This window comes from Mirounga angustirostris, unplaced genomic scaffold, assembly GCF_029215605.1.
Source record: "Mirounga angustirostris isolate CCGP_5_RB_7025 unplaced genomic scaffold, mMirAng1.0.hap1 SCAF_15, whole genome shotgun sequence".
Taxonomy (NCBI): Eukaryota; Metazoa; Chordata; class Mammalia; order Carnivora; family Phocidae; genus Mirounga; species Mirounga angustirostris.
The window spans coordinates 73,035,129-73,060,509 of NW_026991723.1; the positions used below are offsets into that span (position 1 = coordinate 73,035,129).

The 25,381-nt window shown below is 37.4% G+C and overlaps 1 protein-coding gene across 11 annotated transcripts in view; it reads right to left on the bottom strand.

Moving 5' to 3' along the window:
- Positions 1 to 25,381, bottom strand: part of PTBP3 (polypyrimidine tract binding protein 3) — a 125,902-nt gene that overhangs the window by 78,984 nt on the left and 21,537 nt on the right. For 5 of the 11 annotated variants that reach the window (XM_064579198.1, XM_054509351.2, XM_054509353.2 and 2 more), the window contains one exon: positions 6,075 to 6,147. The exons of 1 other annotated variant lie outside the window; for it this stretch is intronic. Coding sequence is in view for 7 of the 10 variants with exons in the window: in XM_064579194.1 (XP_064435264.1) it covers positions 6,075 to 6,147 (73 nt within the window). In the remaining 3 variants the exon portion in view is untranslated. Of the gene's footprint in view, positions 1 to 6,065; positions 6,148 to 25,381 lie in introns of all 11 variants that reach the window. 5 more of the 11 variants (XM_064579197.1, XM_045882931.3, XM_054509352.2 and 2 more) reach the window with 1 other exon arrangement.

Genomic DNA, 25,381 nt, shown 5'->3' on the forward strand with positions numbered 1-25,381 from the left:
TCTCTCCACTCAATGTGGGGCTCGAACTCACAACCCAGAGATCAAGAGTCATGTGCTCCACTAACTAAGCCAGCCAGGCCCCCCGCCACTGCTGTCTTTAAATTGACTTATCATTTATTCCGCAGAAAACATGTGCTATTAATGCCATGCCATGTGTTTTTTAGACATATTCTTACCTTTAGAAGTTCCATTTTTCTCCTTATTACACTAATAGTTTAAATCCTTAAACATACTTTTAATAACCATTTCAAAGTCCAAATCTACTAATTTCATTATCTCTGCCATCTTCTAGGTCTCTTTTTTTTTTTAAGGTTTTATTTATTTATTTGTGGCGGGGAGAGAGCGCATGAAAGCATGCGCATGCACGCACAAGAGCAGAGGAAGACACGGGGAGGGAGATGAAGGGGGAAAGAATCCCAAGCAGACTCCACTCTGAGTGTGGAGCCCAATATGAGGTTCGATCTCCCAACCCTGAGACCATGACCTGAAATGAAACCAAGAGTTGGACACTCAACTGACTGAGCCACCCAGGTGCCCCACCTAGGTCTCCTTCTGTTGACTGATTTTCCTCCTGGTTATGGGTCACAGTTTGTGGTTCTTTCCATGTTTGGCAATTTTTGATTGAACAGTCAACACTGTGAGCACTAGAATTTGTTTTATTCCTTTAATGTGCCAGATTCTTTTCTGGAAAAAAAGATACTTTCAGATCAGGCAATTGTTTTAGAGCTTGTTTTTAAGCTTTGTTAGAGTAGGTTTAGAGTAGTAGCCTTTATGTTAGAGCTGGTGTACTGTTATTGGTAAGGCAGGTGTGGCTTACTACTTGGCAACAGATTCAAAAGGAGATTTCTGGAGCACTTTTCTCACAGAGCTCCCTTCTTTTCCATACACTGCTTCCATAGCTCCCAGTTGCCTCAGCCTTCCCAAACTTGGATCTCTGTCTCTTAACTCAGCAATTCTGCCATGTTTTCCTGGGATCCCCCCAGTCTTACATAGAGTCCAGAAAAAATGCCAGGATGATTACAGGGCTCACCTCATTTGTTTACTTTTATCTGAAATCATAGTCCTGCATAAAATAATATATTTCAAATAAGGGCTGCTTTAAAAAAAAAAAAATCACTGCTCACGTAAAAAGTCTAACTATAGAAATTCCAAATCTGGAATGGTGACATACAAAGTTATCAGTGACTCAGGTTCTACTTGTCTTTCTGTTAGGGTGCAGCCCTCATCCTCATCACCTAAGATGGAAGCTGGAACTCCCGCAGGCAGTATGATAAAAGAGGAAAACTGCAACCATGTAGAGATGTTCCAGAAGTAACTTCTATAACTTCCACTTGTATCTCATTAGCCAGGACTTAAACACATGACCACGCCTAGGTATAAGGAAGACTGAAAAGTAGCTGTTTAATTTGGGAGGCAACATGCCCAGTTAAAAATTAGTGTTGTCACTAAAGAAAACAGAAAAGTATTAGGGTACACAATAGTCTCTACCATAATTCCTAAGATTAAATTTAAAAAGAGAAATATACAATTCATGAAGAAACGTGTAAAACATTTTCATAATTATCAAAGGACATAAAATAAGACCTACAAACATGAGATCACAGGTCAGGTTCCCAGAAGGAAAGGCACAACTGTGCTTATCACCAATTCCATTTGATGTCTTTGCAGTAAAACCACAAATGTGTAATTCTGAATTAATTTAACTTGAGAAGTTTCTTCTCCATGTGTAAAGTAACAGGTGTTAATATGTTGATCCCATTAATAGAACTTTGCCAGCAGCTAAATTATATCAGTTTTATCATCATCTGCTAACAGTGAAAAATCAGTTATTACCCAATAATGACTGAATGTTGAATCATTTCAATGGAATAAAAATAAAACTTTTGGGAAGTCATTCTATCAAAAGTGAAATATCTAATACTAATGAAAACTGAGTTTTAAAAAAGTTCTACATTAAAGGGGTGTCTGGGTGGCTCACTCTGTTAAGCATCTGACTCAATTTTGGCTCAGGTCATGATCTCAGGGTTGTGAGACTGAGCACCAAGTCAGGCTCCGTGCTGGGCATGGAGCCTGCTTAAGATTTTTTTCTCTCTCCCCCTCTGCCCCTCCTTCCTCCCTCTCAAAAAAAAAAAAAAAAAAGTTCTACATTAAAGATCAACTTTTTGTGAGGTAATAATACAAACAGAAGTTTTGGTGCAACAGTGTCATGATAAAAATACTGTTCTGATAGTCCTATGGGGCAGACGTGTACCTGCAATTGGTTTGGTACATACATAACTCCTTTACCAAACAAGCAATATTCTACTAACAGAGATACTATAGTCATCAAATTTTAGAAATTATTTTTTAAATCCACATTTAGATTAAATGAACCATAAAAACTTTGTGATAAGATTATACTGAATACCATAAAGGTCCTTCAGCATAACAGGACGCCTGGCTCTTTCACCTACCCATTATCAATGTGATTTTTAAAATTTCTGTATCTTTGAAAAACTACCTCACGCAGGGATTAAAAACTCTTTTGTAAATGAGCCCTAAAACCTTTCTCCCCAAATTTGTTCAAAATCAACTAGGAATCTTTATTATAGTCAAGGAATGGAGCACCTAAATCTTGAAATTTTAGTGCTTTAAGAGAAATTTGCAAATATTAGATCAAATAACACAAAAATATTTTTGCTGTATAAGTGACTTCAAAAAAAAAGTGAAATTTCCCAATGTCATATCAACAGCCAAGCCCCTCAGTGAAAGCAAACTAAAATTAGAAATTTCTCATCAAGAAAAAAAGAAAGCGAAATCTCATTTTTCAAACATGTTTAAAAAAGAAGCCTATCTCTGGTCAGATTCTGATGGGAAAATGTGAATGTTTGGATTCTGAATTTTCTCTTCCTCTGGTATAAGAATCTCCAAGGCAATAAATTAACATATACATTAGAACATGTTAGGGGCTGGTGATACCTTAGAAAGTCTAGCAGAGCAAACACAAAACACCTTAGAGATTCTCACAGAAGAAAAAACAATTCAGCTAAAAATTATGACTCACACAAGGAAAAACACTAGACTATAAGCAAATATTTAATAGAAGGATTAAACAGCACATTAGACAAAGCTGAATAGAGAATGAGTCAATCAGAAAACCATTTTAAGGAAATTATACAAAATATAGGACCTTAAGGAGAAAGACATGACAATGAATGTATGAGGTTAAAACAAATGCAGGCCTGAATGGAAAGGTCCTATACATGTCTAACCAGAGTTTCAGGAGGAGGCAGTTCTGGGAAGAGCTGGGTCACTCCTAAGCAGGATAAATGAAAGTAAGTCAACTAAGAAGCTTTAAAAATAAACAAAAAACATTGCCTAGACCTCCACTGCCTGCCCCCCAACCCCGATATTTTAGAATTGGTGTGGGGTAGGTCAAGGTATCTATATTTTCCTCAAAGCTTCCCAAGCTATTTTAGTGAACATCCTGGATGTTGAGAACTTGTGATCCATACCTACAAATAGCTAGTTAAACCAGTGAACAAAAATAAAGAGAAAAATGTTTAAAAATAACTAAAGAGAAGTAATTTTACCTACAAAGTAATAACGAAGACTGACAACAGATTTCTAAACAACAGAAGCCAAAAGAATAATAAACAGTACCTTCAATGTGTTAAGAGAAAATAACTGTCAACCTAAAATTCAAAATAGCTAACTAACATTGAATAGTGATAATGAAATAGACATTTTTAGTCAAAGTCTGAGAAGTTACCATTTATAGAGCTTTGCGGAAACAGCTACTGAAGAGGATATGCTTCAGGAAGAAAAACACTGAACAGAATGGGATATAAGAAATTCAAAACATAAAAGCAAAACAGAACTGCTGCTGCCAGCTAAACTCCCATTTCATATTTCTCTCTTTTCCTAAGTAATCAATCAACCAGCATGAAATCTTTCTGGTTATCCATCCTGATAGTTCATAAACGTGACCAAACAAAGTGACCTGTTTTTAAAATAAGAGCAAACATAATGGGTCCCACTCTAGATGTACTGTAACTCTAGGAGTAAGGACTTTTTTTTTAAAAGTAGGCTCCATGCCCAGTGTGGAGCCCAACATGAGATTGGAACTCAACGACACCGAAATCAAGGCGTGAGCTGAGATCAAGAGTCACATGCTTAATCAACTGAGCCACCCAGGCACCCTAAGGACAGACATTTTCTTACAAGCCTACCAGACCAGGAGGATAATCAGGTTTAGAAACTTCAGATTCTACTGTTTCCTCATACAGCATTTCTCAAAGTATGGTTCCTCAAATGGCAACATCACCATTACCCGGGAACTTGTGGAAATACAAATTCTCAGGACCCACCTCAGATCTACTTTATTAGAAATTCTGGGTATGGACTCAGGAACTGTGCTTTAACAGGCCCTCCAGGTGATTCTGATGCCAGCTCAAGTTTGAGAAAACAGCTTTAGTTTCATGCTCATATTATTCTGTTCACACTTCTACATCAACAAATCCTCTGCTGCTGTCCTGCCCACAAAATCTTTCCATTTAGTACTGTAGAGCAGTGTACCACGGTTAACCAATTCCCATATATTCTTAATCTCTTAAATGAATTTTCATTGCATCTTTTGCCTTAACTGAACCTAGTCCACTTCTCTTATACAGTCCTCATATAAAAGCTGTTCACTCTCCCAAACACCGTGTAGCTCAGGGTCTGGAAAGTGAGGTCCACTCATTTCCTATTCCCTATAACTCCAAAAACATTTGGATAAAAATCTGGCCTTCAGGGGCACCTGGGTGGCTCAGTAGGTTGGGCGTATGCCTTTGGCTCAGATCATGATCCCAGGGTCCTGGGATCGAGCCCCACATTGGGCTCCCCACTCAGTGGGGAGCCTGCTTGTCCCTCTCCCCTGATTGTGTGCTCTCTCTCTCTCTCTAATAAATAAGTAAAATATTTAAAAATAAAAATCCGACCTTTTCTGAAACTCTCCACTCTACATGCCTTTTCAACTGTGGAGGATACTAACTTCCAAATTTCTCTTCTGATGTTGAGACCAGAAGAACCCAATGACTATCCAACACTTCCATTTGGATGTTGCAAAGGAAACTCAAATTCAAAATACAAAAATCTGAACCTCCTATGTTGTCCAACTTCTTTCTATATTTTCTATATGAATGGCACCAATATTCATCTACCCAATTATCTAAGTCCAAAACCTGGAAATAAATCATCAATGGAATCCCTTATTCAAACATTCAATTAATCACCAGCTACCATCAATTTCACCTTCAGTGAATTGTCCCATTCTCTCTATCACAACTGCTAGTGGTCCAGGACAAATTATCATCCCTTACTGGGATATCCTACAGAGCAGTAGCCTCTTAACTGCTCACTCTTCCTCCAGTACTGCACTCTGCCAGTTCATTTTACAGTCCCCAAATTTCAAGAACTTATTTTTATTTTTTTTTAAAGATTTTTTTATTTTTTATTAGAGAGAGAGCACAAGCAGGGGGAGCAGTAGGCAGAGGGAGAGGGAGAAGCAGACTCCTCTGGTTCAGCAGGGAGCCTGACGTGGGGCTCAATCCCAGGACCCCGGGACCATGACCTGAGCCGAAGGCAGACGCTTAACCGTCTGAGCCACCCAGGTGCCCAAGAACACTTATTTTTAAACCATGTGGTAACTTATGGAATGTAAATTATGTTCCAATTTTTAAAAAATCATGTGATCTTATAATTTTAATATTTCTATTATTCTAAACCATCATTAAACACAAGCTTTTAAATATAGCTCTTTTACTCAATTGTTCTGGGTCACCAAGTTATTGACAGTTTTATCACAAAGAACATCAATCAAAAAAGTAATTATCAAATGAGATACAAATTAATTCTTAAAATTTAAGGGCTACAATTGGTAATTTCATTTATGTGAACTTTACTGCAATAAATTTTAGTTCTATTACAAATAACGGACTTCAACAAATGTTTATAAGATGAGCAAACTGAGAACACCGTAAAAAATTTTTTTTGAAACTCATGGAAAGAAAACATTTTAGATTTTGAAAAAAATGAAAACTCACCATACACACCTGTAGGAGTAGAACTGTTCATGGTAAAAGGTCCGTTAATGACACCAGAAGAAAGAAGCTCATCAGATCCCCGCTGAAAAGCAAGGGCAGTGTTATGTTAATAAAACAAGTCTTGGATAATGGTCCACCTTTACTACTAAAAATATCAAGTTAATAATATTACTTTGTCTGAATATTAAGGTATTTAAGGGGAAGTCCTCAAGAATCAAAACATCTAAATGAAGATTGGAAGTAAATTTTACAGAAGAAAAATTACTGCATATCCACATGGTTGTTAGTTATAAAAAAAACAAAAACAAAAACTGCTATCACATAATGGGGAACATAGTCCTGCAACCCTTTTTGAACAAACCCTATCTTCAGATGTTACATTTGAAGTACCAAAAATCACATTTAGGGGTTGCACCCTGAAACTATTCCTGCAATTTATTTTAAAGTATATTTAGTATATTTTAAGTATATTAAGATGTCAAGTTTTTGTAGTACATTTTTTTTTTTAAGATTTCATATTTATTTGTCAGAGAGAGAGCACAAGGTGGGGGTGGGGAGAAGGAGAAGCCGGCTCCCAACTGAGCAGGGACCTGGACATGGGACCCAATCCCAGGACCCTGGGATCATGACCGGAGCCAAAGGCAGACACTTAACCAACTGAGACACCCAGGCACCCCTAGTATATTTATTTATAAGTACTCATATGCAAATAACTTGTGTAGTACCCGCTAAGAATCCCAACTTCTTGATACCTATATATTTTTTTAAAGTTGAACACAAAGATGAAATTTATTTCTATGTTGACCAAATCCTTTATAATCAGTGATTTTTTTTTCACTAATGTTCAACATGATTTTTAATGTGTACTATTTCTTAAACAACTACTGTTTAAATAATTTATTCTTTTCTTTTTTTTTTTTTAAAGATTTTATTTATTTATTCATGAGAGACAGAGAGAGAGAGAGGCAGAGGGAGAAGCAGGCTCCCAAGGAGCAGGGAGCCCGATGCGGGACTCGATCCCAGGACGCTGGGATCATGACCTGAGCTGAAGGCAGACGCTTAACCATCTGAGCCACCCAGGCGCCCAAAATAATTTACTCTTTTCTACAGGTAAGAGTTTTGACCAACTGAGGGTGCCCTGGTGGCTCAGTCAATAAGCATCTGCCTTCGGTTCAGGTCATGAGCCCAGGGTCCTGGGATCAAGCCCCCATCAGGCTCCCTGCTCCGCGGGAAGCCTGCTTTTCCCTCTCACATTCCCCCTGCTTGTGTTCTCTCTCTCGCTGTCTCTCTGTCAAATAAATAAAATCTTAAAAAAAAAAAAAAGTTTTGACCAATTGCAAGCTGAACTGTCAATGCTAAAAGACAAGTCAGACAAGCCTTCTCATTTTAACATAAGATCTATTACAAAGATTAAAAAATTTACATTTACAAAGGACAATAAATGCCATGTACAAAGTTAAAAACAATTTCCAAGTGTTACTATTTGTTTAACTTGGTCAATTCTTAAGATCAAGTATTTTGGTCTACTGGATGATAAAACTTAATCCCCAAACTCTCCTACAAATATTAGAATAGTAATAACTCTCCAAAAGATGTTTAATGTTTAGGTATTAAGTACCACCGTAGGAAACTTCAGCCTTTGCTAAAGAAAGGCAAACCACCAATGTGTTTGCATAATAGAAATACAATTATTTAAACAATTCCTGTATTAAACATCCAGATATTATTCCCCTTGGTTCTTCACTAGAAATTTATACAGACAAATTGGGACAAGAGGAAGAAATTAAGTAAGCACACAAGATGAAATAAAAATGAGGGCGCCTGGGTGGCTCAGTCAGTTAAGCGACTGCCTTCGGCTCAGGTCATGATCCTGGAGTCCCGGGATCGAGTCCCACGTCGGGCTCCCTGCTCGGCGGGGAGTCTGCTTCTCCCTCTGACCCTCCTCCCTCTCATGCTCTCTGTCTCTCATTCTCTCTCTCTCAAATAAATAAAATCTTAAAAAAAAAAAAAGATGAAATAAAAATGAAAACCTCAACTTCGAGAAGGCCCAGGATTAAGGCCTCATTTAAGGAACATATGTTATCTTCCTGATGATATCTGAAATAGGAAAGACTTTGTGGTTCACTGGCTACCTGCAACTATGGAGAAAGATGAATTTCTGCAGTTTTAAATGCAGTAAAAATTTAAACATGTCCAGGGCGCCTGGGTGGCTCAGTTGGTTGAGCGACTGCCTTCGGCTCAGCTCATGATCCTGGAGTCCCGGGATCGAGTCCCGCATCAGGCTCCCTGCTCGGCAGGGAGTCTGCTTCTCCCTCTGACCCTCCCCCTCTCATGCTCTCTCTCTCTCTCATTCTGTCTCAAATAAATAAATAAAATCTTAAAAAAAAAAAAAAATTTAAACATGTCCAGTATGTTTTTATCTCTGAGGATTTGGTAAAAGAGGTGTTACTAATAGATATATTTTCTACATATACATGAGTTTAGTATCAGTATGTTTCTATATGTAAACTGAGTTAATTTGAAACCACTTCAGCTTTTTCCTAGACTTACAAAAGTATGTTAAAATGTCAACTAAGCACTAATTCTAAGAGGACTGCAAACTGAAATGTAAAAGGCAAAACAATAAAGACTCTAGAAGATAACAGAAGAGTATCTTCATAATTTTGGAGTAAGGAAAGATTTCTTAAACAAGACACAAAAGCACAATTATGAAGGAAAAATACCGATAAATGAGATAACACTGAAATTAATAATTTTATTTACAATATACACAATATCAAATCATTATGTTGCACACCTGAAACTGACACATGTCAATTTAAAAAAAAAAAAGAATTTTATTTAACAAAAGACATAAGGAGATTTAAAAGGCAAGTTAAAGAGTGGGAGAAAATATCTGCACTACATATAACCAACAAGTTTTATTGATTTTTTTTTTTAAGATTTTATTTATCTATTTGAGAGAGAGCACGCAAGAGTAGGGAAAGAGCTAAGGGGGAGGGAGAGGGAAGGGAAAAAGAATCTCAAGCAGACTGCCCGCTGAGTGGGGATCCATCTCAGGACCCTGAAATCATGACCTGAGCCGAAACCAAGAGTCAGACGCTTAACCGACTGAGCCACTTAGTTTTTTTGTTGTTGTTGTTAAAGATTTTATTTATTTGACAGAGAGAGACAAAGCGAGAGAAAGAACACAAGCAGGGGGAGTGGGAGAAGGAGAAGCAGGCTTCCTGCCGAGCAGGGAGCTCAATGCGGGGCTCGATCCCAGGACCCTGAGATCATGATCTGAGCCGAAGGCAGACCCTTAACGACTGAGCCACCCAGGTGCCCCTGAGCCACCCAGTTTTATATCCAGAACTTACTAAGAAAAAGAAAAAAGGAGGGGAAAAAACCTCATTAGCAATCACTGAGAAAAAGACAAGAGTTCAACAGGCACCTAACAAAGTGGTAGACTTTATTTTTGTTCCAGAGTATTTGTGCTTTCTCCTTCTCCTGTGAAAGGATTTTTCACCCCCATCCATGGTGATGTGACTTGCAATGCCTCTTGTGAGAGAATACTTCCCTCACGCACTGACACTGAGCACGGTTTTGTGATATGCTTTGGCCTATGGGATATGAATAGACATGAACTTTGATAAATCCAAGCAGAAGCTTCAAAAGATATTAGTAGTTTCTGATAATTTTTTCCTCTTTCCCTCTGAAATAGGAGCATATTCCAAAGACGGGCTGCTCTTTCAGCCTGACTTCCAGAATAAGAACACAGAGCTTCACCACAGCCACCAACACTGTAAGTGAACCAGAAAAAAACATTTTTCTAACCTATATCTAAATGACTAATATCATATCCAATAAACATATGAAAAGATGCTTAACCCCACTGGTCATCAGAGAGATGAGTGTTAAAACCATAATAAAATACTAGATATTAAAAAAGACTGAAAAGGGACAGCTGGGTGGCTCAGTCCGTTAAACATCTGCCTTCGGCTCAGGTCATGATCCCAGGGTCCTGGGATTGGGTCCCACATCGGGCCCGTTGCTCAGTGGGGAACCTGCTTCTCCCTCTGCCTGCCGCTTCCCCTGCTTATGTTCTCTCCTTCTCTTTGACAAATAAATAAAACCTTTAAAAAAATAAATAAATAAAAATAAAAAAGACTGACAATATCAAGAGTTGATAACAATGTGGAGCATCAGAGCTAGTATGTTGCTAGTTGGAGTGCAAGTTGGCACAACTCTGGAAAACTAACTGAATATACTCAAGTTGAATATATGAGTATCCTACAATCCTTATGTATTCTACTCCTATGGATACACTCAAGAGACTGCATGCTTATGTGAACCTAAACATATAAGAATGTTCTTAGCAGCATTATTTCTACTCACCAAATTGGAAATAGCCAAATGTTATCAATGACAGAATGGACAGATTTTTTTTTTTAAGTAAATGAAGAAATTTTTTTCATTTAAATTCAATTAATTAATATACAGTGTATTATTTTCAGAGGTACAGTTCAGTGATTCATCAGTCTTATATAACACTCAGTGCTCATTACATCACATGCCCTCCTTAATGTCCATCACCCAGTTAATCCCATTCCCCTACCCCCCTCCCTCCAGCAACCCTCAGTTTGTTTCCTATGATTAAGAGTCTCTTATGGTTTGTCTCCCTCTCTGATTTCGTCTTGTTTTATTTTTCCCTACCCTCCCCTATGCTCCTGTTTTGTTTCTTAAATTCCACATAGGAGTGAAATCATATAACTGTCTTTCTCTGACTGAATTATTTCGCTTAGCATAATTACCCCCTAGTTCCATCCACATTGTTGCAAATGACAAGAGTTCATTTGTTTTGATGGCTGCATAATATTCCATTGTGTGTGTGTGTGTGTGTGTGTGTATACACACATCCCCCCCACATCTTCTTTATCCATTCATCTGTCAATGGACATCTGGGCTCTTTCCATAGTTTGGCTATTGTGGACATTGCTGCTATAAACATTGGGATGCAGATGCCCCTTCAGATCACTACATTTGTATCTTTGGGGTAAATACCTAGTAGTGCAATTGCTGGGTCATAGGGTAGCTATTTTCAACTTTTTGAGGAACCTCCACACTATTTTCCCGAGTAGCTGCACTAGCTTGCACTCCCACCAACAGTGTAAGAGGGCTCCCCTTTCTCAGAATGGATAGATTTTTGTAAATGCATTCAGTGCTTTATAGCAATAAGAATGAACTACTGCTCCATACAATAACATAGATAAATCTCACAAGCATAAGAAGTCAGTCACAAAAGAATATACACTATATTACTGCATTTATATTGAGTTCAAAAATATGGTAAAAACTAAATGACACACTGGACAGCAACATGCAAAAGAATGAAACTGGACCACTTTTCTTACACCACATAAAAAATAAAGTCAAAGTGGATTAAAGACCTAAATGTGAGACCTGAAAAAATAAAAACCATAAAAACTGTAAAAATCCTAACTTCTTTGACATCAGCCATAGCAACTTCTTTCTAGCTGGGTCTCCTGAGACAAGGGAGATGAAAGCAAACATAAACTATGGGGACTCCATCAAAATAGAAAGTTTCTGCACAGCAAAGGAAACAATCAACAAAACTAAAAGACATCCCATGGAATGGGAGAAGGTATTTGCAAATGACATATCCAATAAAGGGTTAGTATCCAAAATATATAGAACTGATACTACTCAACACCCCAAAAAAACAAATAATCCAATTAAAACAAAGGCAGAAGACATGAACACTTTTTCAAAGAAGACATACAGACAGCCAATAGACAATATGAAAACATACTCAACATCACTCATCATGAGAGAAATGCAAACCAAAACTGCAAAAAGATATCACCTCACAGCTGTCAGAATGCCTAAAATTAACAACATGAGGGCGCCTGGGTGGCTCAGTTGGTTAAGCAACTGCCTTCAGCTCAGGTCATGATCCCAGGGTCCTGGGATCGAGTCCCACATTGGGCTCCCTGCTCCGCGGGGAGCCTGCTTCTCCCTCTCCCACTCCCCCTGCTTGTGTTCCCTCTCTCGCTTTGTCTGTCAAATAAATAAATAAAATCTTTAAAAATAATAATAATAAAATTAACAACATGAGAAACAAAAGGTGTTGGCAAGGATGTGGAGAAAGGGGAACCCTCTTGCAGTGTTGGGAGGAATGCAAATTGGTGCAATCACTGTGTAACACATTATGGAGGTTCCTCAAAAAGTTAAAAATAGGACTACCCTACAATCCAGCAATATCACTGAGCATTTACCCAAAGATAAAAAAATACTAATTCAAAGGGATACATGCACCCCAATATTTATAGTACTGTTAACTACAATGGCCAAATTACAGAAACTGCCCAAGTGTCCATCAATTAATGAACGGTTAATGAAGTTGTGGTATATATACACAATGGAATATTACTCAGCCATAAAAAGAATGAAATCTTGAGGCACCTGGATGGCTCAGTTGGTTAAGTGGCTGCCTTTGGCTCAATCCCAGGGTGCTGGGATCGAGCCCCACATCGGGCTCCTTGCTCAGTGGGGAGCCTGCTTCTCCCTCTGTCTGCCTGCTGCTCCCCCAACTTGTGTTCTCTCTCTCTCACTACTCACTCTCTCTGTGTCAAATAAATAAATAAAATCTTAAAAAAAAAAAAAGAAGAAGAAGAAATCTTGCCACATGCAATGACATGGATGGAGCTAAAGAGTATTATGCAAAGCAAATAAGTCAGTCAGAGAAAGACAAATACCATATGATTTTACTCATATGTGGAATTTCAGAAACAAAACAAATGAGCAAAGGGGAAAAAAAAAAAGAGAGAGGCAAACCAAGAAACAGACTCTTAACTATAGAGAACAAAGGGATGGTTACCAGGAGGGAAGAAGGTGGAAGGAAATGTTTAATAAATGGTGATGGGGATGAAGGAGCTCACTTGTGATGAGCACAGGGTGATGTATGGAAGTACTGAATCACTATATTGTACACCTGAAACTAGTATTACACTGTATGTAACTAACTGGAATTTAAATAAAAACTTAAAAAAAAAAAACTGTACTTCAAGGACACCATCAAAAAAATGAAAAGCTGGAGAATGGGAGAAAGTATTTCCAAAATCTAAGTAATAAAAAGACGTATTTGTATTTGTAAAAAATAGGCAAAAAGGATTTGAAAAGACATTTCTCCAAAGATATACAAATGGCTTATACACACACATGAAAAGATACTCAACATCATTAAACATTAAGGAAATGCAAATTTAAACAAAGAGAGCACTTCAAATAAAATTTAAGACTATGACTATGACATCACCACACACTTATCAGAACAATTAGAATAAGGAATAGTGACAGTATCACATGCAGGTGAGGATGTGGAAGAAGGTGGATCTCATACATGGCTGACAGGAACGGTACAGCCACTTCAGACAGTTTGGTGATTTCTTTAAAATAAAACATACACAACAATCTCAAACGACCATATTCTCAAAATGAAAATTCACATGTTCTACAATTTTATTTATATAACAGTGTCAAAATGACAAAATTATAGAGATGGAGATATCAACTACTACAGTTAATTCTCAGAGATCATGCCTATACAATGGTGATCCAGAAGGCATCCCTTCAAAGGCAGACAACATTCAAAAACAAAACAAAACAAAAAAAACACAATCATATAAATTACTTATGGGAATCTATACCTAAGATAAAGGAAGGAAAGAATCAAAAGGCAGACAATATACACCAGAAAAATTACACAAATTTAAATTATGAGCAAATAAGAGCTTTGTAAAATCAAAAAAATTAAGAAAATATAACAGCCTCTCCTAAATAAAATGCAAAGGGATACAACAGCTCAAAGGAAAGGCAAGTGAGAATTCTACCAAAGGATTTAAAAGATAGACTGATGGAAAAAAGAATAAAGCAGTGTCATGAAAGTCAGCCATTAGAAAGAGAAGATAGCCAAAAGTGCAAAACACCTTTCGGCCACCCAAAGAAGAACCAACCTCTCCTGCGAGGAACCAACTCTTATTACTCTAGAATTTCAGCATCAAAAAGCTAATAAAGAACTAATTTTCAGGGGCGCCTGGGTGGCTCAGTCGGTTAAGCGTCTGCCTTCAGCTCAGGTTGTGATCCTGGGGTCCTGGGATCGAGCCCTGCATCAGGCTCCCTGCTCAGTGGGGAGTCTGCTTCTCCCTCTTCCTCTACAGCTCTCCCTGCTTGTGCACTCTCACTTGCTCTCCTGCTCTCTCTCAAATGAATAAAATCTTAAAACAACAACAACAAAAACTTTCAGGAAAGCACTCCCTTGGAGGCACATGAGATTACCTAAAATGCATCTAACAAAGGTGTCAAACTGTTAACATAGGCCCCACAGTGCTTCACAGCTAAGAATCCATAAAATTGTCTGCAGTTTTCTTAATGCACACAGGCCATTTCAGTTTCCATTTGGGGAGAGAACTGAGTTACTCACGGTTCTCTTTCTATCTCATTTAATAAACTGTTACCTAGTTTCCTAACCAGGAAATCACCAACCATTAATATGAAATTTTTGCCTGTTGCTTACCTAATCAAGTCTAAACTTACTGTGATGGCTATTACAAGCTCTTTCTAACCTGTACCTCCTACTCACAGTAACACTCCTGTCCTGTAATTTGCCCCAGACACATCATCTTTATTCTTGCCTCTTTATGCTATTTTTCCACCTCAAACACTATCCCTTCACTACATATCCATTCCTGCCTACTGATCACAGATAAATAATACCACATCCTTGAAAACTTTTCTATCCCCAAAATGAAGAGGTTGAACTTAATTGTGATTGTCTTGCAGCATTAAAATGTGTATGTTTTAGGGTATTAGCACACTTGCATAACATATCCTTCCTACACATGTAACTATCAATATCACACATTTTGTCAAATATGTATGTGAAGTTTTTTTTCAGCTACTTTGAGGTCTATTATTGTGTCTTATACTCAATTATATTTCCCCAAAGTCTACAGCATAGTGTCAGGTACATTACGTGTAATGGCTCTCTGCCTTGGTTATGCATTACAATCATACAGCCATTTAAAATAAATACTAGTTGGGGCGTCTGGGTGGCTTAGTTGGTTGAGCGTCTGCCTTCAGCTCAGGTCATGTTCCTGAAGTCCTGGGATTGACTCCCGCATGGGGCTCCCTGCTCAGTGGGGAGCCTGCTTCTTCCTCTGTCCCTCATCCCACTCTTGTGCTCTCTCTCACTCTCTCTCAAATAAAATCTTCAAAAAAATAAAAATAAATAAAATAAAATAAATACTATTTATAAAGTCCCACCCCAGAGATTCTTAACCAATAGATCTAGGCTGAGGCAGAACCTGTATATTTCCACAGCTCTAATGTGTACCCAACTGAGAACTACTATAAAGAGATGTTGTAATAAACACAGAAACATAATAGTAAAGTGGTTTAAAATAAAGTCTTCTATAGAATATACCATATCTAGGTTTGAACAAGCTCCACAACCTTAAATTTACCTTTGTATGATACTACATATTATTTAACCTCCCCAAGGCTCAGTTTGCTCATCTATAAAAAAGAATCATAAAGGTACCCATCCTCATGGGTCACTCTGAGGATTAATATTTCTATTTTTTTTTAAAGATTTTATTTATTTATTTGACAGAGAGACACAGCGAAAGAGAGAACACAAGCAGAAGGAGTGGGAGAGGGAGAAGCAGGCTTCCCACGGAGCAGGGAGCCCGACGCGGGGCTCGATCCCAGCACCCTGGGATCATGACCTGAGCCAAAGGCAACGCTTAACGACTGAGCCACTCAGGCGCCCATGAGGATTAAAATTTGTAATACACTGGCAATAAACACTGATGACTAATTACTCAGTCATTTTCAAAAGTTACACATATTCAATGTAGTTATTACTAGGTAACAATCAAAAAGGTGAAAGGTAACATTCTTTCAATAAAGAAAACTTTTTAAAGTTTTAAAAAGAAATGTCACTTCCCCATTCTAACAACAAAAAAACTGATTTAAAAAAATTGATAAAAGACTCGGTTTTCATAAAACACGCTTAAAAACTGAAAGCAATTGGGCTCCTGGGTGGCTCAGTTGGTTAAGCGTCTGTCTTTGGCTCTGGTCATGATCCCAAGGTCCTGGGATCAAGTCCCACATCAGGCTCCCTCCCCAGTGGGGAGTCTGCTTCTCACTCTCCCTCTACCTCTCCCCCCTGCTCATGTGCTCTCTCTCTCAAATAAATTCTTAAAAAAAAGAAAAACTGAAAGCAACGCTTTTCATATTTTATGTAACAAACTCTTAAAATATATATCCATTTCTAATAAATAAAATTGAAACCCTCTTTGTATAGGATTACAGAGGAGATCTAACAGTCCCATTTATGATTAACCTCTGGGAATGAGAAAGAATAAACTATGTATCCCCCTGGGCATTAGGACTTTTCCTGCAGAACATTGATAAGATCTCTTAAGAGAGAAAAAAGAAGTAAAAGTTTTCTCTATACCCATCCTTAATTAAGCAACTTTGCATACTCATTCAATTATCTCAGAATAAATCTACAGATGTTAAATAGCTAGTTTTTTATTTTTATAATTCATTTTTAAGTGCATTTTGCAAAGTTATAATATGAATCTATGTTCCTCTCTGTAACTCTTTTATAACTGATAAACTTTTGCTACATTGTTATATTCTTCATAATTATTTTTAATGGATTCTTAAAATTTTATAATGGCACACTTAACTATCCCATTATTAAATATTAGTGTTACTTGCAATTTATTGGTATCCTAAATTATGCTACATTATTACTTCCTTTAGAATGCAGTATTCTGTCTTTTATATTCTATTCAAAATAAATATTCAGAAATGAAATAAACAATTTTTCCTTTGTGAGTGTAAAGTAAGACTGCGAGAAATCTCTAGTTCTTACTCAACAATGCAGAGTAACTTCTAGTTACTACTATACTACAAGTGACTAGTAAGAAGTATTTTTATTTCTATAAGGGTCTTTCAAATATTGTTAGAATATGACCACCTCATTTTAACATTACTCAGAGTTTGGCTCACAGTTTGTATAGTAAAGAATTTAACCTTGCCCGTGAGAGGTGTGGCTTTTGCCCCCTCCTTCTGGGAGGTAACATCTAAACCCCAGGAAGGTCACACCTTAAAGAAGTATCTTTTTACTTTCCTTTTTAAACCTGGGGGCTTAGGTCACTGCCAGTCTTAGGGTAGGAACTGACCCCACCAAAAAGATCAACAGTGTGATTTAGAGTGGATGTTGGCTTTTAGTCATGCTTGAAGACTGAAATTAGCCTCAAAGGCGATCAATAATGCCTACGTAAAGGAGCTTCTCGACAAAAATATACTTAATCACTAAAGCACAAGTGAGCTTCCCTGTTTGACAATACTCCTTAAGTACTGTCACACACTGATGCTGGGAAAATAATGTGTCCTAATGCCATAAAGAGAGGACGGACAAAGGGGGGCGCCTGGGTGGCTCAGTTGGTTGGGCGACTGCCTTCGGCTCAGGTCATGGTCCTGGAGTCCCGGGATCGAGTCCCGCATCGGGCTCCCTGCTCGGCAGGGGGTCTGCTTCTCCCTCTGACCCTCCTCCCTCTCATGCTCTCTCTCATTCTCTCTCTCGCAAATAAATAAAAAAATCTAAAAAAAAAAAAAAGAGAGAGAGAGAGAGGACAAAGGATGCTCTGTTTGGTACTTCCCCAGACTTGACCTAATGTGTTTCTTCCCTTGGCTGACTTAAATCTATATCCTTTCCCTGTAACAATCAGTAACAGCTTTCAGTGAGTTCCATAAATCCTTCTAGCAAATTATGGGACCTCAGCATTGGTTCTGGAAACCCCCAGAACTTATAACTGGTGTCAGAAGTGAGGGTAGTCTTCTGTGTACTGTGTCCCCTAACTTTGCAGTTGGCCTAATTCCTCTCATGGTTAAATGATGAATCAATCAAATATAATAAAACTATTCACTTAACAGATTTTTTAAAACTTTATTCTTAATCACTGAATTAGCATTTGGACTTCTAACTATAAAAAAAATTTAGCCTAAAAATGTGATCAAATATTCAAGTATAGAAAAACCAGAATAATTAAATTTATATGACATCTTAAATAAATTAATATAACATCTTAACTGTCACACTCAATGCTTCCACATAAAATATAAACTGTCATAATAAAAAAATGGTGAACACTGCAATCTTCAAAATAAAAACATTTAAGTCTGATAATTCTACTAGATCTTTAAAGAGCAACAGGAGAAGCTTTCAAAAAAGAATATACCTAAAATTACACATAAGTAAAGCAAACACTATCGTATCAAGTGACGTGTTGGAATGGGTATTTTTATTTTTACACTGAATACACAAGAAAAAAGATTTGATCCTAAAGCTTCATACCTGGAAATCCTGTTTTATATCAGAAAAAGGGTTGACTATTCATCAGACAGAATAAACCACACATCTCTCAAATAATTATATTTTATTTTGACCCTAATAATTTCAGGATTGATAAACAACAGACAAGGACAGTAAAAGGAGCTTACATTTGAAAATGAGGTCATAGAAAAAGTATTCTGATAATCAAAATTTACTGGCTAGCTTTCCTCCCCAAGAATTCATTTTCAAATTATAGAAAACAAATGTTTGTTTAATATTACAAAGCTCAAATCCCAAAAGTCATATTACTTTGTAAAGCTCTGTAAAAGATGAGAAAAACTCAATTAGTTCTGTATTACTTTAAACATTCCCTTCTTTTACAAAACAACTTTTCTTTCCTAGACATAAATTCTTTCTCCTGAAAACACATCACTGCCTATAATTATAAACTACTTCAGTTCAAAAAAAATTTCTGAAAATTATACTTAATATTTATATTCTAAGTGTCTGAAAAGCAATTTTCCACTATACTAAGGAAGGTAAATTGAGTATCTCTCCCAAGGGCTGACTACTATGAGAGATTATGGTTTAAGAGATGGGTGGAAAATAAACAGGATGAAGACCCCTGTGCTACAGATAAACAAATTAACATTATACAAAAAGGCTTTAACAAGCCAAATAATGTAGACATCTCGGAAGTGGGCTGTATGAAAACACTGGATCAACAGTCTCCTTAGAAACACACAGTAAATTTACATAAGTGCAGCAGTTGCCCTGTGGGCTTGTTAGCTCTCTGGCTAAGTCAACATACCAATCAGTTTCACTGCCTCAAGTATCAATTACTGAAGTTCCCTCCTGTTAAATAATGAAATACACAGGACAACAAAGCAAAGGAATATTGTAATTAAGCAGCACAAATAAAGTGTTTCATTATCAAATTTGATGGGAAGTGGTTTTAGTTAGCATTAAAGAGACATTATTAATATGATAGAAGGCAATCCACACAACTGAGAAACAGCCACTAAAGTAGCATGTAAGGAAGATTCTGAAAATAAACCATTAACTCACAGTTAAATTTCAGATCATACCTAAAATGCATATGATATTCAAGATATCATTTGTTTTAGCCTATGAAGACGCTATGACCATAAAAAAGAGGCTATCAAAACTACCTCAGAATTGTCTATGATCCTAGTACTTCTTTTTAAGAAAAATAATCTAAAATACTGAAATTAATATCCAAGTTCTACCGTAAAGCCAAGGTAGCCCCCTCTATTAAATTTCTAGCAGACAGTCTTAGTGAGGCTTTGTGAACACTTTCCAGAACAGAAAACACATGTTAATCCTGCTCTGTTAACTATGTTTTTCCATAAATAGAAATAAGTGATATTATGTAAAGTCTCACCATACTATATCCACTTGTTGATTATGGTCTCCTGATTAATCACCTTTATATCCTCCTCCACAGAACCTACTATAATGTTTTACAATGTATCTATATTCAAAACTTTTTTGCTTAAAAAATGAATAAAAATTATATAGAGAAGGGAATAAACTGAATATTCAGTGAGGCTTTCAGATTAACTGTGAGGCAGTAACTCCAAGTATTTTTTTTTTAATTCAACCTTTTGTTAACATTCATCCTTTCACAGCCTCCTGTAACTCAAAGCACATCCAAACCCAAAGGCACTAGCTATTATTGGTAACTACCCCTAAAAATGACTTGGAGATCATATTCCCACAAACACTGTGGACCCATCAAACTCTTCATCTACAAAATGTGTGACTGTGCCTAAACACATTTCTTAAAAAACAATTACCACGCCCACCCCCAAAATAGTTACCACATTGTTCACTTGTAATATTTTCTTTTCCAAAGCTGCCACTTTTGAGATTTTAAGACAGTGAGAATAAAAAAGGCAACGATGGGGCAAATTCAAACATGCAGCTGTGGCAATGTTCAAAATCCCACTGATGAACCAGTTTCAATAAAATGATCTTGAATGCCTTCATTTTATATGGGCATCTTAGCAAAAAAATATTAACTTTTTAAATGACTAAATTATTCCTCCAAAAGCCTTCTAATTCATGACATGCAACCAAAATGCCATTTATTTGAATATTTAGCTCCTACTATACAGCACAGTCCATACATATTGAATTCAACATGTATAATTGCCTTAGCAATAACATTCCTTCATTCAACAAATCCAACAAATATTTACTGAGCACCCAACTATGAGAGCCAAGTCTTTTACCACTGGGGAAAATCCCAGTGAATGACAAAAAAACCCCTGCCCTTAATGTACGGAGCTTACAATATTGCAGAAGGAAACAGATAATAATCAAAAATTTTAAATTATATAATATGTTTTGAAGTCATAAGTGCTTTCTGGGGCACCTGGGTGGCTCAATCAGTTGGGTGTCTGCCTTTGGCTTGGGTCATGATCCTGGAGTCCCGGGATGGAGCCCACACCGGGTTCCCTGCTCAGCGGGGAGTCTGCTTCTCCCTCTGCCCCTCACCCCGCTCGTGTTCTCTCTCACTCTCTGTCTCTTTCTCACATAAACAAACAAACTTTTAAAATAAATAAGTGCTTTTTTAAAAGTAAGGAAAGCAGCAGCCAAAGATGAGGAGGAGAATTACAATTTTAAACAAGCAGTGAAGGAAAGACCTAAAAGAAAGTGACACTTAAGCAAAGTCTTAAAGAAGGTAAGGAGTAAGCTATGTAGGTATCTGAGAGAAGAATGTTGTAAGCAGACGAAACTGGTATAGAATGCCTTGCATGTTCTAGAAAACTGAGAAGGCAACTGTTACTGGGAGTGAGCAAGGGGTAAAGAGAAATAAAGACATTGGAGGGTGTGTAATAGCATGTGTGACATTGAAGGCCATTCTAAAAGATGTTATTGTGTGAAATGAGGGACACAGAGTTTTGAACAGAAGAGTAACGTGATCCAATTTACTTTTTAAAGGATCATTCTGGCTACTGTATTGAGAAAAGCAAATTCACCTAAATGTTAGTAGGGATTATTATATCTGGCTTATCCGCTTGTCATGTGTAAATATTAATTAGAGAGAAAGGGGTTATTTTCATTTTGAAAAATAATGAACTTTAAAAATTTTGCTGGGGCGCCTGGGTAGCTCAGTTGGTTAAGTGTCTGCTTTCAGCTCAGGTCATGATCTTGGGGTCCTGGGATTGAGCCCCATGGCAGGCTCCCTGCTCAGCAGGGCGTCTGCTTCTCCCTCTCCCTCTGCCCCTCCCCCCAACTCGTGTTTTCTCTAATAAATAAAATCTTATAAATAAATAAATAAGGGCGCCTGGGTGGCTCAGTTGGTTAAGCGACTGCCTTCGGCTCAGGTCATGATCCTGGAGTCCCGGGATCGAGTCCCGCATCGGGCTCCCTGCTCGGCAGGGAGTCTGCTTCTCCCTCTGACCCTCCTCCCTCTCATGCTCTCTGTCTCTCATTCTCTCTCTCGCAAATAAATAAAATCTTTAAAAAAAAAAATTTTTTTTAATAAATAAATAAAATTTTGCCACCATGTGTCTCAAGCTCCATACTGGATCTTTCTTTTTTTTTTTTTTTTTTTAAAGATTTTATTTATTTATTTGACAGAGAGAGACACAGCGAGAGAGGGAACACAAGCAGGGGGAGCGGGAGAGGGAGAAGCAGGCTTCGCACTGAGCAGGGAGCCCGATGCGGGGCTCGATCCCAGGACCCTGGGATCATGACCTGAGCCGAAGGCAGACGCTTAACCGACTGAGCCACCCAGGTGCCCCTCCATACTGGATCTTTCAATCAAATACACTTCATGAGGATTTTTGGCCAATTCTACTACTGACCATTACCATATTACCATCTCAAAAATGTTAATAAAACATTTAATTTTATATTTCTTAAAATAAAATTTCTTTTAAAAAACAAAAAGTAAAATTTCTTTTTGCATCATTTAATGACCTATAAGCAGCTATGAATTTTATAAGAGCCACATTATATGGACTTAAGCTAGTTCATGCTTCTTTAAAGAACACACATTAAGAAATCAGAGTGAATGGTAATGAGCCCTAACATATGGAATCCCAAAGCATCACAAAAATAGGACAGTATTCCAACCTCTTTTTGATCTTAGTGAAATCACAAATATACCTTACTACTTAAGCAGACTAGAAACTATGCTTCCATCCCTAATTCTAATAAAACAGTATACTATTTATTTGTCCTAAAACAAACCAATTTCCAAAAATAGTACTGCTTATTAACCAAATGCTATATGGAATATTAATTTCCCTAAAGCCAATACAGGCACCATGGTATAAAAAACAGAGCATGTGCTTTGCCAACAAACCTTTGTTTGAATCTAGCCCCTGCCACTTACTGCCTGTTTGATCTAAAGTATTATGTTACAGTAACATCACAGGTTTGGTATCCTCTTCTGTAAAATTGGTCTAATGTTACAATAAATATGCAAAGTTCTTTTTCATAAAGGACTTCTTGTATACTGATACCTAGCAAGATAGGAATAAAATGCATCTTTTTTAATCTGGGGGAGAAGGGCATAAGCAGTACTTGTAAACAGAATACTGATGTTATGTCTACTTATTCCAGGAATGATTGAGAGAGATGTTAAAACCTATGATTAGGGATTTGGCTTTTTCTTCTTTCACCCACAACTGTCATACGACTTCTCAAGAAAATGTCTTATTTTCGTAAGCAGAAGTCCTCTCTTAAATAACAAATCCTAAAATCTGAGGAGAGCTAGCTCAGTCTCAAAGGCTGACTCTGCAGCTACGACACTGCTCCATGGCTGTTGATGCTGTTGCTCCAAATGTCATCACTAGCAATACAGCTGCTGAATGAAGTTCCTGTCTGCAGTAGTGACTGAGCACAAACCACTGTTAACCTGCCAGTATTCCTTCTGCACGTAAGAAAGGAAACTCTCCTCTGATGTTAGTCTCAGCTGCTAACCTCCCAAAGTTATAAGAATCTCAAATTCTATATAAATTCATTTATTTTCTCCCTCTCTCCAATTCCCACCCTCACATATACACACATACCCCTACTGCCCAAATCACAACATTTTAATGTCGATGTCTAGAATTAGCCTCAAGACCAACTCCAGGTTCAATAATTCTTTAAAAGGACTCAAAGGACTTGACATAAGTTGTGTTCATAGCTAAGACTCATTACAATGGAAGGATACAAGGCAAAGCAAGCAAAAGAGAAAGGTGACCGGGGCAAAATCCAGGGACACCAAGTGCAAGCTTCCAAGAGTTCTCTCCCAGTGGAGCCACACACACTTAATTCCTCCAGCAATGAACTGTGATAACCAACATACATGGAATGTTATCTACCAGGGAAGGTCATTAGAGATTCACTGCCCAGGGCTTTTACTGGGAGCTGGTCACACAGATACCCTATGCCTAGCATGTACCAAAATTCCAGACTCCCAGAGACAAAGTATAAACCATATCATTTATACAAACACTCTAGGAACAATAAGACACTCTTATCATTTAAGAACAAGTCATATCAATGTAGGGAACTGTTTACCAGCCAGGATTCTAGCCAAGGGCCAACCTTACAAACAGCCTTCTTAATGATAGCAGTCTCTAGCCTGCTACATTAACTATTTTCTGTACACCTGCCAAACCCAAATGGCCAAACAAATCTTAACTTTTTTTGCAGCGCTCTTGTAAGGCTGGACCCCAGACACCCTCCTTTTGTTTAGGTTCTATCTCCATAGCCATTGCTGCTACAGCAGCATTAGCAATGAATTTGAAAGGAGGAGAAACTGAGCCTCTGTGCTGCCTCCACTAAGATCAGAGATGGGACACAGTGTTGTAGGGTTAAATGTGTTAAACAGCACAGGCCTATGGAATCACACTCTTTGGATTTAAATCCGGACTCTACTACTCTCTAAGTGAAGGATAAATTATTTGGTTTCTCTGTTCCTGTTCCCATGTCTGAGATGAAAATAAAAACATCTTCCTCATAGTGTTGTGATGAATACACACAAAAATACACATAAAGGATTTAGTAGCTATTATTTAGAAGGAAGCTTCCCTCCCCCCTGCCCTATTCTTCTCTCTCAGGTTAACGGACAATTAGAATGACCAGGGTCTTATACCTATGGTCATATTACATTTGCAACAGCTAAAGTACCAAAGTATATCATCAATTTACAGTAGAGAAAATGGACTTTATAATAAATGATATCTGGAAAACTGGATAGTCATCTGGAAAAAGATAAAGTTGACCCCATACCTCACACCATACACCAGGATAAACCCCAAATGAATAAAAATCTAAATGTGAAAAATAATCATACTAGTATTCAGAAAAAAAATGAATGAATTCTTTTACAAGACTTGACTAGGGAGAGCCTGTTATCTATGATTCAAAATCCAGTTATACTAAAAACAAGCAAACACACAAATACATAAAATTCAATTATTCAAAAATCAAAAGGCTCCACATGGCAGAACATTTCATAAGCAGCTCAAATGACACACTGGGAGTAAATATCTTCAATTCATTGTAGACAAAGGATTTACTTCCCTAATTTACAAAGAGCTTCTATGTTGAAAAGAAAGATTGACTGAGGTAAAAGGACAAGAACCAACATCCAAAAGAAAAGGGGAATACAAACAACCCTTAAAGATATAAAAATATGCTCTACCTCACTCGTGTATTAAAAAACAAAACAAAACAAAACTCTACACTGAGATAACATTTCTCACCAATAAGACTGGCAAAAATCCAAAAGTTCAACAGCACAATCTCAACAGCACAATCTCACAGAACTGGGTTCTGCAAAATAGTACCATCTCAGTGGAGTTTCTGGTACTATTTACCTGCAACACATTTAAACTTTGATATAGTAATCCCATGTCTAGACTCTACTTCA